Source organism: Lampris incognitus, chromosome 10 (assembly GCF_029633865.1).
Source record: "Lampris incognitus isolate fLamInc1 chromosome 10, fLamInc1.hap2, whole genome shotgun sequence".
Taxonomy (NCBI): domain Eukaryota; kingdom Metazoa; phylum Chordata; class Actinopteri; order Lampriformes; family Lampridae; genus Lampris; species Lampris incognitus.
Genome location: NC_079220.1, coordinates 18,431,404 through 18,446,403, shown reverse-complemented (window position 1 = coordinate 18,446,403; position 15,000 = coordinate 18,431,404). Strand labels below are relative to the sequence as shown.

The window sequence follows — 15,000 nt, the reverse complement described above, 5'->3', positions numbered from 1 at the left end:
CACTGCTTACATGGGTGGCCAGGTGTTTGAAAAAAAAAATCCCTCTCTCTTGGCGGTGTTGTAAAGTAATCAGGCTCAGTGATCCGTCTGTTCCAGATCATGTGCAGATTTGACATCCACTGACTGAGGACGCCATGTTTTACTGAAGTCTGGTCCAGTACTGGCCCAGGTCCTGCTCACCGCCCGGTATCTGTGCTGCCACTGATGTGCCTGGAGATAGATAACCTGAGAAAGAGACACACGGTCAGTGTCATCTATAAAAGAAGCTCATGCAAATGTGTATTTTGCATGAGCTCTCACCGTTTATATATATTTACACACACACAAATGCAGTAAGGGTAAAGACTCACCTGTGCCGGAGCTGGCAGAGTGTGGGGGGTGCAGGTGAGGAGTGGGATAAGAAGGTGAATCGAACTTGCGGGGGAGGGAGGGAGGGGCAGAGGGGGACAGGGGGAGCATGCATGAGTAAGAGGAAGATGGCGGTGGGGACAGCGACTGCAGGGGGGAAGAGGGAGGAGGAGGGGAGGACCATGAGGTAAGCAACAGACAGGAAGGAAAACAGGAGAAACGATTAGACAGAAAGAGCGAGAGCATCATAGATTAAACAGCTTAAATTCTACAGACAGATGGGGTCAGTTTAGTTTTTGCTCACATAAGTAAAAAAAACACAATATAACTGTGATTAATAGGATGCTGATACAGCCTTAATGCTCAAAATCTTCTTGATCCAGCTGGATGTGAGAACCACTAATTGGTTAAAGTTATTCAATTTTGTACAAAACACACTTCCTGGGATAAAGACTCCAAAATATACAACGATCGTTTCCTGATATCTAGATTATCTAAAAAATCTGCACGCAAAAAGCAAAATCTACAAAGTAACAGGAATTCAAACTTATGTAAAAATCCTGGTGATTCGCCGCTTATCAGTTATTTAATATAAATAGTAGTTGTTAGATAGAACAGTGAGTCCTATAGTCCTACACAGGAGGCTGTTAGATAAACTGTATAAGACTTAGTGGCATCATTTATCATTCACATGTACACACTATAGTATGTCCAAAAGTATTGGAACACCTGGCCATTACACCTACAGGAGCTTTTATGACATCCCATTCTAAATCCATGGGCATTAATATGGAACTGGTCCCCCCTTTGCTGCTATAACAGCTTCCACTCTTCTGGGAAGGCTTTCCACAAGATTTTGGAGTGTGTCTGAGGGAATTTTTGCCCATTCATCAAGAAGAGCATTTGTGAGGTCAGGCACTGATGCTGGATGAGAAGACCTGGCTCACAATCTCCATTCTAGTTCATCCCAAAGGTGTTCGATGGGGTTGAGGTCAGGGCTCTGTGTGGGCCAGTCAAGCTCTTCCACACCAAACTCACCCAACCATGTCTTAATGGACCTTGCTTTGTGCACTGGGGCACAGTCATGCTGGAACAGAAAAGGACCCTCCCCAAACTGTTCCCACCATGTTGGAAGCATAGCATTGTTCAAAATGTCTTGGTATGCTGAAGCATTAAGATTTCCCTTCACTGGAACTAAGGGGGTCTAGCCCAACCCCTGAAAAACAACCCCATACTATTATCCCTCCTCCACCAAACTTTACAGTTGGCACAATGCAGTCAGGCAAGTAACGTTCTCCTGGCATCCGCCAAACCCAGACTCGTCCATCAGACAGCCAGACAGAGAAGCGTGATTCATTACTCCACAGAACACACACTGCTCCAGAGTCCAGTGGCAGCGTGCTTTACACCTCTCCATCCGACGCTTGGCATTGTTCTTGGTGATGTAAGGCTCGCATGCAGCTGCTCGGCCATGGAAACCCAGTCCAAGAAGCTCCCGGCGCACAGTTTTTGTGCTGCTGTTAATGCCAGAGGAAGTGTGGAACTCTGCAGTTACTGTGTCAACAGAGCGTTGGCGACTTTTACACACTATGCGCCTCAGCACTCGCTGACCCCGCTGTGTTACTTAACGTGGTCTGCCACTTCATGGCTGAGTTGCTGTTGTTCCTAAACACTTCCACTTTTCAGTAATACCACTTACAGTTGACCGTGCAGGGAAAGTTGATCTAGCAGGGAAATTTCTTCCCTGCTAGATCAACGGCCTAGTTGATCTAGCAGGGGAGAAATTTCACAAACTGACTTATGGAAAGGTGGCATCCTATGACAGTAACATGCTTGAATTCACTGAGCTCTTCAGAACGATCCATTCTTTCACAAATATTTGTAAATGCAGATTGCATGGCTAGCTGCTTGATTTTATACACCTGAGGCAATGGGTCTGAATGAAACACCTGAATTCAATGATTAAGAGGTGTGTCCAATACCTTTGTACACACACACACAAACACACACACACACACACACACACACACACACACACACACACACACACACACACACACACACACACATTTTTGAAATTCACCGCTTATCAGTGCCGCGAGTTTCTTAGGATGGCAATACTAAGTAAGTGTATAAATAGTGAATATTAGAGGCCAGCAACATGCAGATTTTGCCTACATAAGATTGCTAGTTCTTACTTCTTGCACACTGCAGAAAAATACCAATCACTCTCAAACCTACTTGCCAACTCATAAATTTAGATATTTCAACATTCTCCGGTACATAGACACACACTATTAGATGTTCTTAGTTTTTTCTACTTTAAAACATGTTCACATATTGATGTGTTTATGCTGAGCATTCACCAAGACTAACTCCTTCTAAGGGCAAACTTACTTCGCTGTCTCTGAACTTGAACTATTGCTGCTTGCTTGGGATTTGTTGGAAGTAGTAAGACATGATTGCAAACACATGAGGAACACATGTTGAACTGATTTGGTGAGCTTCATGTCAAGTATGATTATACTACATACTAACGCTGCATAAATCTGGCAATTTTCTTTGGCAGCTTGGTTGTTCAGGTACTGTTTATGTACTGTATGTTTTTACCGGTCTCAGTTTTGACATTTCTTTAACTTTTCATAAGTTTTAGTGGTGCAGTTTGCGGAGAGTGTCTTATAGGGGAATAGTTGACAGAGACCTGAGTGGGAGGTGTGCAAATTCCAATTGCATGACATCTACCATCTCACCCTGTATAGACAATACGCCTATGCAGTCCCCCCTTACCAAAGGGAACGATTTACACCACAAGAGGGCGCTACAGTCTAGTCTTTTCAAAGGTCTTAAGTCATATTTCCACATAAATGTTAAGCTTTCAAACTAGATTAGAGTCATGGTCTGAGGCAGATTTGCTCTAATTTGCCAAGTCCATCGAATGCACACACAATTTGACCTGGTTAAATTGTGCTGACACAGTAACAAAATCTGGAACTGACACACTCGCTCCAGGACAAACCAAACCAGGACCTCACATATACAGTGTGTACAAGACATATTGTACCACAATAGACAACCAGACCAAACATAAACTCATTACTAGAATACTTTAAAAACTGTAGAATTGTTCCAGTGTGCTGTAACAGTACTGGCAATGTTGATATCAGCATCGAAGTGCAACCACTATAACAAATAGCAAATGTTGCATAAATAACAGGCGCAAAAAAATATTGCTACATCGACATAAAACCTGAATAGTTTATATGAGCAGTGGTTCAGTCAGGCTGTCAACCCTGGCTAGTATGTGTGGTGTGAATATGAGTGTACTTGTGGGAGCACACCTGAGTGAGTATAGGGTGGGTAGGGGACTTACTAGGAGAGCTAGTCAGAAAACCCAGCTGCAGTGACAATGAACTGGAAATGTCCTGCATTTTTTTTTAAGCATTGAGCTGCCAAAGTTGGTGCAAGGAGAGCACCCTCTGTCAGGCAGAAAGCCTCAGAGAAGGTGGTCTGCAGGAATGTGATGCTGTGTTCTTGGTAGGGCCATTGACTTCTGGGTGGAATGGATCTGTGGGGTCTTGTGGAAGTCAAGGCTCCCCACGGTCTTCACAGTGCTGAGTTCAGAGTTGTAGTTGATGCACTAAGACAGATGGCTGGCCAGCTATTTACCATAGATGGTCTCTTATTAGGTTCATGAGAGTGATGTTACCCCATACACAAAACAAGTGTCCCTGGTGGTGCAGCCATCAGTGTATCTGCAGTATAAAAAGAGTGCAGAGACAGCTCACTGTATAATGCTGTCATATTGTCTGCCAGAATGCACGCAAGCCACTGACCGGTGAGGGCTTCTGGAAACGTTTATGCACTTTTAGGTACGTGTTGGAGGGAATAGGTCGAATAGGATGCAAACAGAGAGACGCTTGCTTGTAGTATGACCATGTAAATTGGTGTTTGCAGGCGTGGGTGCATAGACGTGTGCGTGTGTGTGTGTGTGTGTGTTGCGAGTTGGTGCATGTACCTGCATATTGGAGAAGACTGAGAGAGAGCCATAGCCAGAGAGAGAAGTGTCACTACGACCACTGTGCATGGATCCTGAAAAACAAACACACACAAACACACACACACAAGCATGCCAAGTCAGAACACATGTACATCTTTATAGTGTTTATTTATTGTTATATGAAATTTCGACAATAATTACTTCACCTACATCCCTATGCTGTATTGGTACAGTACAGTTAATGTCATCAGTTTGTTCCTACTAGTTGTAATCAGAGGAGCTGTGTACCTGAGGAGTTGCCATGGTGAGAATGATAGACGCCAGCGTTAAAGGAAGTGCTTAGAGGAGTAGGGGTCTGCTGGGAAGAGGAAGGCCCGCCCCCTGACCTCCTCTGATTTCTAAGCTTCTCCTCCCGTCTCCATTTTGCACGGCGATTAGAAAACCATACCTGTCCATCAAACAGTTTATTAATCAGACAGATAACCAATCACAAGAGGCATTAACCAGAACAATACTGGATATTTTTTTCCACAGATGCCTGTAACTACCACAGTAAATACGCAATACCTAAATAAAAAAGTAAAACAAAGATGAAACCTGTGGGTTATGTCTTCTTTTATTGTGTTTGACCGTGTAAACAGCATACAGTAGCATATGCGACTGACTTTAGCCACACACATTCATCTCTATCAGTAACAATTAGCTTCTGTAGTCAGATGTGATGCGTATTAGATCGGCTGGGGGAGCCTGGTCTGCTGTGTCCGGTGGGCCCTATGGGCCCTGCCTGGAGCTATGCCCCAGGAGGAAGCACCGAGAGCGGTCTGACAGGATGCGGAAGCGGGGCAGGCTACGCTAACTGCTAGCTCATGCAGACCGGCAGTTCCGACAGTCATCCTGGCTGACGTTCGTTCCCTTGGACAGTAATTTTTTAATTTATTTTTTTGGTTTGGATATATGTGTTAGTTTGGATATGTGTGTTGTCGAAGTTCTTGTAGTGTTTGGATATGTGTTTTTGTCTTTGTGTTGCACTGCTGTGGGCTGGGGGGGAACGATATTTCGGAAATGATACATGAAATTAAACGATGTTCATTTCATAGCATTTTATTTCCCTTGTGACACTCAAACTGGCCACTAGAGGGCAATACAACATCATGTTTGATTCCATTGTCAGCCATTTTTACCTGAATGCGTGCTTCTGGAAGGTCTATCTTGGCTGCCAATCTCTCTCTGGCAAAGACATCAGGGTAATGTGTTCTCTCGAACTCTGTCAGATAGAGATCGCGTTTAAATGAAGTCATAACAAATGTGTGTGTTCTGTTTACTTCCCTTCTAGTCTGTCATCGTGAGCCAGAGTAAACTAATGTGTGCCTGAGTGGCTCCTCAACATAACAGTGCATTATTCCATCATAACAGGATCTTCCTTTCTCTCCATGTGAACATTTACTGTGGGCGGGCCTCGGGGGGGGGGGGGCGGCTAGGCCTCGGCTACAGACCTTTCTCCAGGGCGTCGATTTGCTCCTGGCTGAAGCTGGTGCGATTCCTCTGGAGCTTCCTTTTCAGCTGGAGGTGAAGCTGGGACTCATCTGCTTCCTCCCGCTCTCTCTGCACTCCATCTGCTGCCACCATCCCCATACCCACCTCGTCCACAACGCAGCCTTCTGGGAGAGGGAAACGAGAGAGAGATGCAAAGATGGAGAGATGGACAGAGACAGTCAAACAGAAAGAGAGACAGACAAAGAGAGAGAGGGAGAGGGGGTCAGATAAATAGAATTGGAGGGAAAGTAATAGGGGTGACAAATAGGAGCAAGATTTAAGGAGGAGAAGAGATTGATAGGGAGAGAATGAGACCTCCAGCAGTTTTCACCATGGTGTTTGGATACATTCATGTACCACTTGTATGTGCATGTGGGTGCGTTTGCTGCGAGCGTGTCCGCTTGCTTGCATGCATGGATTTGTGCATCCATGTTTTTGGGCCTGTGTGCATGAGTGTATTTAGCTATTGGCACCCTCTGTTTCTGCTCAGTCATGTGTAAGATTCTTCTCGTCACCGCGAGCCAGCACACTCAAACGCAGCCGTGCACACACAAGACACCCGAGCACACGGCCACCCACAGCAGACAACATATAAAGACACAGAGCCCTGTCTCTCGTTCAGCGACAAACATCAGGGGTCACGATGCAACGCCTCTCTTTTTCTCTCTTTCAAGCACATGGAAAAAAAGAAGTGTTATCAGATGAGAAAAGCTTAAAGCGAATGCGGAGCAGCTCAGATTCTCCCTTGTCCAGGCACTGAAATCAGCACAGACATATACTATATGTGTGTGTGTGCACATATACACATGTATTATTAGGGCAAGAGGAGAGGACATTTCATACAAAAACGTCTTTTGTCCTAATACTTGAGCAATACTGTGTCTTAGCATTCACTTAAAGTTGAACTGAATTGAATAGACAAAGAGATGTCTCTCGCTCTCTTACGCATACACACACATGCATTCACACACAACTGCATAAAAATTATCTGATTACTTATGCTCGTGTTGTGTCGTGTCGTGTCGTGTCGTGTCGTGTTATGTTGGTTCGTGGGCATTTATCTGCTACCTGAGCCGTGTAGTGGCATTGTGCTGGATTGATGGTACCAGTTGTTAGCTGCTGTCCAGTCTGTGCCACTCTGTAAATTGAGCATGGTGAGCTTCTCACACATGGCCCTTGACCCCTTTCTCTTTCTCTCTCTCTCTCTCTGTACTTCCTGTGCACGCTGTCTCGGACGTCTTTCTTCTCCAACCAGAGCAAGAACCTGGAAGAGAGAGAGAAAGAGAGGTGGTGGAAACAAAGAACAATAGAATACAAAGTTATGGGGGGGGAGTAGTAAAAATTAGGACGAGCAATAGGGACAGGAAAATAAATGGAGTAAGAGGAAAACAGAGAGAGGAACAGGAAACCAGAAAGAAGAGAGAAACGGTAAAAGATAGTCACGAGAAAGAGAGAGCACTGGCACAAGGAGGTGAAGTTTTCACTGAATGACAACATGTGGATTGTTTCTGAAAATAGAAAGAGAGGCGAAGTCTAAAGCTGCAATCCAGAGGAGCTACGAGAAAACAAACCCCCTCTTGGCTCGCTCGGTTGCTGGCGTATTTAGGACAACAGCCAGTGCATGAATACCCGGTATGAGAGTAATACAGGTAGTGACAAGTTCGAAGAAGAAGCCGTTATTGCAGCTAACGAGCAAAATGTGACATACAAGACCTTCACCAATCCACCTTTACCCATAGACATGACATCATTAACAGCAAAAACTTCAGTCCAACCTTCTTTTTTTTGGGGGGGGGGTGTCTGTTACTGGGGAAGATGCTGACAAACCAGCACCGGTGCCATTTGGATCAGTGGGATGGGATGGACTCAAATACCGCTACAAACATTGATATTGCCATTGGAGTCGGTACGTTGAACAAAAACACTGATTCCAAGTACACTGCAGCTGTAAGAGGAGGTGCTGTGAGGCCCCGCTCCATGCAGAGCCTAACAACAAACCAAAAAACAGATGGAGAGAGCGAAAGATGGTGAGAGTAAAACAAGAAAGACAAAAGGCATAAAGCCACAAAATGGTATGGCCATCATGTTCAGGTGTCCTGGGGGTTAATCGTGTACAGGGGGGCTTGAATCACCGTGTATGTTTTGTCAGCACCACCAAGTAAAGTCAAATCACTCAGTATGTTGTTGATTGTTACTCATCACTGACCAGCACTTCTACAGGTTCCCTTCATGTTGTGGTGCTTCAGAAACCACAGAGAACCTCAACACAACTTGTAAAACTTCCAGTATTCTCCATGCATTCCTGTGGCACGCACACACACACATGCACACACACACACACACACACACACACACACACACACACACACACACACACGCAGACACACACGCAGACACACACACATGCACAACCACACACGCAGACACACACACACATGCACAACCACACACGCAGACACACACACACATGCACAACCACACACGCACTCACACACATGCACACACACATGCACTCTCTCTCACACACACACATGCACACGCACGCACGCACGCACGCTCGCACATGCACACACACATGCACACACGTATTCATACACACACATGCACAACCACACGCACACACACACACACATGCACAACCACACACACACGTACTCCTATATACACACACATGCACAACCACACACACACATACTCATATATACACACACATGCACAACCACATGCGCACTCACACACACACATGCATAACCACATACACACGTACTCATATATATATATATATATATATATATATATATATATATACACACACACACACGTGCACAACCACACACGCACTCACACACACACATGCACAACCACACACACACACGTACTCATATATACACACATGCACAACCACACACGCACTCACACACACACATGCACAACCACACACACACACACGTACTCATATATACACACACACACACATGCACAACCACACACGCACTCACACACACATGCACAACCACATACACATGTACTCATATATATACACACACACACATGCACAACCACACATGCACTCACACACACACATGCACAACCACACACACGTACTCATATATACACACACACACACACACACACGTACTCATATATACACACACACACACACATGCACAACCACAAATACACCAAACACACACAACCACACACACACACACACACACACACACACACACACACACACACACACACACACACACACACACACACACACACACACCCAGACGGGCAAATGTTCATCCCCCCACTAAACTTTGGACACATACCCAGAACCCCAGCCCCCTCCTCAAAACACACACTCAAATACCCTGACGCACACAAGCGAATATTCAGGGCAAAACATTGGCAAGTTCATCCGAAACACACGGGGTAATTATACACACACGCTTGAAAGGAGAGAGTAGCACTGTCAGCTGGCATTAGGCAGCATGCAGACGAGGCTCGTTGCCGTTACATGTAAATGACACTAATGATACATGGGCAGGCACAGGCCAATCCTCTGAGCTGTGGCTGCCCACTGCCCGCAGGCCCATCCAGGGCTCCTAACTAGCCAACAATTCAACTTCACCAGTAAAAAATAAAAATAGAAAATGCCGTGCAGACGATACTGGCACCCCTGATGCTGTTTTGGTTAACCTTTGAGATACTGCAGTTAAACACGTGTTGTGGAGAGGTGTGATCCACAGTATTACTGAAAACAGTCCCTCATAGACAACACTGGAGTAGCAGTGATGTAGAGGTATATTGTAAAGACATATTGGCACATACATGCACACACACACACACACACACACACACACACACACACACACACACACACACACACACACACACACACATACTTTATAGTCACATATACATACACCCCCACATGAACTGCTCAAATTGCAAAATAAAAAACATGAATTTTAAATAACTTGGGCAACACAGGAATCGGTGCTACACCGCTAATAAAGGGAAACAGGTGGGGGTCTGAACAGCTTTCCAGTGTTATTCCAGTATCGAATGACCATCATTGACCTGTACACAACACTGAAGAAGACTAACACTGGAGAAGAACACTTTGTACTTGGTATCTTCTTTTTATAGTACCTGTCTTTTAATTACATTACTCTTTTTGATTACTATTTCAGAGTACATTTTGTGTATTTTGTACTCTTCTAATTATATTCTATATAGGATTGTTCCTATTTGTTTTTATTTGCTGTCTTTTGATTATATTTTATATGGTTGTTTCTTTTCTGCTTTTCTGTTGTTACCTGTGTAAAGCACACTGAGCGGCCGTGTGTACGAAGTGTGCTAGCTAAATAAACTTGCTTGCTGGCTAAACTGTACACACAATGAAAGCTACAGAACACACTGTGTGGAAATATCACAAGATATGATATTTTGTAAAAAAAAAATCACAAAAAAAATCCGCAAAAACATGTAAAACAGCCACTTCATCCAAGTATACACTCTGACTGAACGCAACTGTGTGTGTGTGTGTGTGTGTGTGTGTGTGGGTGAGTGTGTGTTGATGAGCAGATAAAGTTATCAGGTCATTGCAGGAGGGACCCCACATGTGGAACCTTAAGAGGCCAAAGTAAATGATGATTCTTCCTCCTGTGCATCTTTAGTGTTGTATGTCCTCTCTGTGGTTGGGCGGGCGTTGGTTCCCATCTAATATCTCTAAAATGTGAGGCATCCTACCTATGGGTGGTTGGTGGGGGGTGGGGGGTGTTCTTACTAGCTATAATTGTGTATGAGTGTGTTAGTCGTGTTATGGGATGAGGTGTGATGAAGCGGGTTTGACTCTGCATGGCTTCCCATGTTGGACCATAGCTCCTGAAGGGCCCTTTGTGTCCCGGTGTCAGCCCCCTCTTATGTCTTAAAAGGGTTGTGCGTCTCCCCAAAGCCCCGCTCCTGCCTTTCATTATGGATGAGCAAATGTTGAAATTTACGTCCTGTCAAATCAGGAAATTCCCAAATTGTCCCGTCGCCATAGAAATTCAGATGTACCCCTGCGAGCCACGATGCTTGTGTGCACCAGCATCATCATCACCGAGACGGACGTCTGTTTTACACGTTCGACAGTCACACAGTCACATGTGTATGGCTCGGTCTGTTAACGCAAACCATGGCATGCAAAGTAAAGCAGACCTACTCAGATCCTGTCACAAGCTAATTCACCACCTTGACATTCCTGAGCGCACAACTGTGTTACAGTCAAAATAACACCGATGGAGTCCTGGCGGGACTGTTTATTCTGAGGTGTAAAAAGACAGAATAATGCGAGAGTGGCAAGAGTCAAGATGCACTAATGACATGATGTCGACTCATTCAGTTTGCTAGTCGTGGAACATAATAACAATAACAGTATTGTCGCACTGTGCTGATGTGATAGCATCCCCGTGTAATAACAATAGCATGCTAAAAAAAAAGACTGAGAGGCTTGAACACTATCCTACTGAGAGCAAAATATCACATGCACTTATTCACTTGTGATCTTCTTATAGATTAGACAGCCAACACCGAGCGTCTTTGTTTAGTTTCCTGACTCAGGTGAATATTTTACCGAAAACTGCTTCCAAATGTTGACATCAAACGCCAACATGCTCAACTTCACGTATTCCACCGTCCACATCGCTTGTCCGATTTTAAATGAGGGGCACGTCTCATAAATACAGAGCTTACTGGGGTGAAAAAAACACACACATGACCCAGATATATAAACTCTATTGCATATGCTTTGCAACACTCCGGCGAGGAGTCAAAGGTCACGTATGCTTGGTTGCCATGTCTTCCACCAAGTCTCTCTCTCTCTCTCTCTCTCTCTCTCTCTCTCTCTCTCTCTCTCTTGCTCTCTCTCATGTTGATGAATTTAGGAGTTTTGAGGAGGCGGACTCACCTGGAACCAGGAGAAGGGGAAGGTCGTGACGGATTCCCTAAGTCTCCTCTTTTCTCCTCTCTCTTTCTTCTCCTCTGATTACTAACCCAGATCTCCGCTCCTCCTCTCCCCTCTCCTTCACTCTCCCTTCATCCAGCTCCTCTGACCTCGCTTTTGTTGACTGTGTATGAGTGAGAGTGCGTGTGTACTGAGAGAGAGAGAGAGAGAGAGAGAGAGAGAGAGAGAGAGAGAGAGAGAGGAGAAGCATAGAGTGGAGAGACGAGCTAGAGAGAGAGACATGGAGAGAGTTAGACAGAGCGAAAGAGAGGGGGAAGGGGAGGGGGGATGCTAGGCCAGAGAGAGAGAGAGAGAGAGAGAGAGAGAGAGAGAGAGAGAGAGAGAGAGAGAGAGAGAGAGAGAGAGAGAGAGAGAGAGAGAGAGAGAGAGAGAGAGAAACATGTCTCCAGGCACTCTGGTCCTTGGAGCAATAGATGGAGAGAGGGAGGGAGGGAGGATGAGTTTGGAGGGATAGAGAGGAATGAAGGTGGAGCGAGGGAGTGAGGGGGAGGAAGGGGGAATGGGGGGGAGAGAGTGGGGAGGGGAGGGAGAGAGGTATGACACACAGACTCAGTGTCAGTGTCAGGTCTGGACTTAATGCCAGGAAAAAAGGCTGGTGAAGTGAGAGGAGAGAGAGACATAGGTGGGGGGTCGGGCAGGGGGACATGTTAAAGGTATGGAGAGAACCAACGAGACAAGCAGACAGAGAATGAAACTTTTTTTTTTTTGGTTCGGAGACAAAAAAAAAAGAAAAGCAATGAGTGAGGCTTGCAACAATACCTTCATCTCCCACTAATGAAGACTGTCTCCCATCTGAAAAGGCTAATGTGATGGATCAATATTGCCATGCTAAATATTCATACTTTGAATCTCATGACAGACAGGTGAATGAGACACAGTTAATGGTGACATACAGTGATGTGATGTTTATTTGGGGACATCTAGATGGAGACTTTATTGACTCTGCGCCATTTTGTAATTTCTTTTCATGCCTCAACTCCAATTGTTTGGCAACACAACTGAGGTATCCTGGCATTTTCAATAAGCTGACTTGAATAATTTAAAGCTAAAAGACATGAAATTCCACCTCGGGTGATGTCGTCTCTCCAACCCAATTTCTAAACACATCTGAAAATGGTTTTCCATCGACGGGGATATGATAACCTCCTCTGGTGGGAATCCCACATAAATAAAGATTAGGGAGTGTGAGGGGACTCACCCCGTTTATCCCACACAAACTAGTGGTTGCTCCCATTTTCCTTCACGCTCCTGTTGGGAAATGCTTCCATTGTTGTCAAGGCCATTTGAGCAATGCTTAAGGACCTCTCAGTCTTTTTCTTTATGTCTGTTTATCAGCCTCCAACTTGGCCAAACACTTACATTATTGATGAAGCCAAGCGACGATACATTGTCAGACTCTTTGAATTGGCGAGGCTGGTTAAGCTTTATCAAGACATCCTAAAACATGTGGAAACTACCACAGAGATGATGCTGCAGCATCAGCTAGGCAACAAAATGGTTTATTTTCTTCATTTTGTTTCTTAAATTTGATTTGGTTTTTTGTGTTTTGTCCTACCATCAAAGAAACTTGAATCAGTTCATCTGGATACAATGTTTATTGACAGATACATATCTGTCAGTAAACATTGTATCCAGATGAACTGATTCGACCTTCTTTGATTTTCTTACCTGGATTATTGAGCTTGCGTCAAGATGTTTTGTTCCACATTTTTGGGAGGCTTTGGAAGGATGTTTACAGTTTAGAAGCCAATCTTTGTGGTTGAATTAAATGTCAGCAGATTCCCCCATGGCTGACGCAGGTACACCCTCTGCTACTTAACGGGCTACTTTACACTTTACCGCTATTTCCTTGTTGCTTCCTGCATCTGACCTCGGGTGTACACAGGCTAGACCTCTCAGTTGCCACCTCAGTGCAAACAGACAAAGCCGCATGCAAACAGAGCCCCCTCCTCACATCGCCAACATGGTCAGTCATTCCTTTAATGGGCTAAGGCGTGAGCACCAACCAACACATGGACACGCGTGCACACAAACACGCACAAACACATACACAGCACACACAAATACACACACAGCACGCGCAAATACGCGTGCGCATGCCACAGTGTGGTGGGCGTGTTTTCTTCTTGACTGCACTTTGACATTGTCGTGACACCACATTTGCATATTACATTGGATTAGCCCGGAAAACTCAAAGAGCCCATGACACGCAAAACGAGGGAAGAGTGTGAGGGATTTGTAATTTCCCAAATTCACTTTGAAACATTCAAGACGATTGCTTAAAAATACATCAGCAACAACAGAGCGCTGTCGGCTAATACGTGGCTTTGTATTTCTATCCTGCTCTCACTCTTTTAGGACTATGGATCTTTTAATGTCAGAAATAAATATTATTATGTTATCACTGCGAGACATTTCTGCTCGTTAGCCTGGTGTATTACGTCAAGTCAAGTCAAGTCACATTTATTTGCATAGCCGAATATCACAAATTGCAAATTTGCCTCAAGGCAAATATATATACACACACACACACACACACACACACACACACACACACACACACACACACACACACATATATATACACTCACTGGCCACTTTATTAGGTACACCTTGCTAGTACCGGGTTGGACCCCCTTTTGCCTTCAGAACTGCCTTAATCCTTCGTGGCATAGATTCAACAAGGTACTGGAAACATTCCTCAGAGAGCTTGGTCCATATTGACATGATAGCATCACGCAGTTGCTGCAGATTTGTCGGCTGCACATCCATGATGCGAATCTCCCGGTCCACCACATCCCAAAGGTGCTCTATTGGATTGAGATCTGGTGACTGTGGAGGCCATTTGAGTACAGTGAACTCATTGTCATGTTCAAGAAACCAGTCTGAGATGATTCGAGCTTTATGAAATGGCGCGTTATCCTGCTGGAAGTAGCCATCAGAAGATGGGAACACTGTGGTCATAAAGGGATGGACATGGTCAGCAACAATACTCAGGTAGGCTGTGGCGTTGACCACGATGCTCAATTGGTACTAAGGGGCCCAAAGTGTGCCAAGAAAATATCCCCCACACCATTACACCACCACCTACCAGCCTGAACCGTTGATACAAGGCAGGATG

General features: G+C 44.9%; 1 protein-coding gene across 1 annotated transcript in view; it reads right to left on the bottom strand.

Annotated features, from left to right (window-relative positions):
- Positions 1-139: 139 nt before the first annotated feature.
- pax10 (paired box 10) overlaps positions 140-15,000 on the bottom strand; it is a 16,217-nt gene continuing 1,356 nt past the window's right edge. The window contains exons 2-8 of the mRNA XM_056288709.1: positions 6,947-7,142; positions 5,839-6,003; positions 5,527-5,609; positions 4,634-4,793; positions 4,364-4,437; positions 351-495; positions 140-225 (exon numbers count right to left, since the gene is read on the bottom strand). Coding sequence (XP_056144684.1) covers positions 140-225; positions 351-495; positions 4,364-4,437; positions 4,634-4,793; positions 5,527-5,609; positions 5,839-6,003; positions 6,947-7,142 — 909 coding nt within the window. The remainder of the gene's footprint in view (positions 226-350; positions 496-4,363; positions 4,438-4,633; positions 4,794-5,526; positions 5,610-5,838; positions 6,004-6,946; positions 7,143-15,000) is intronic.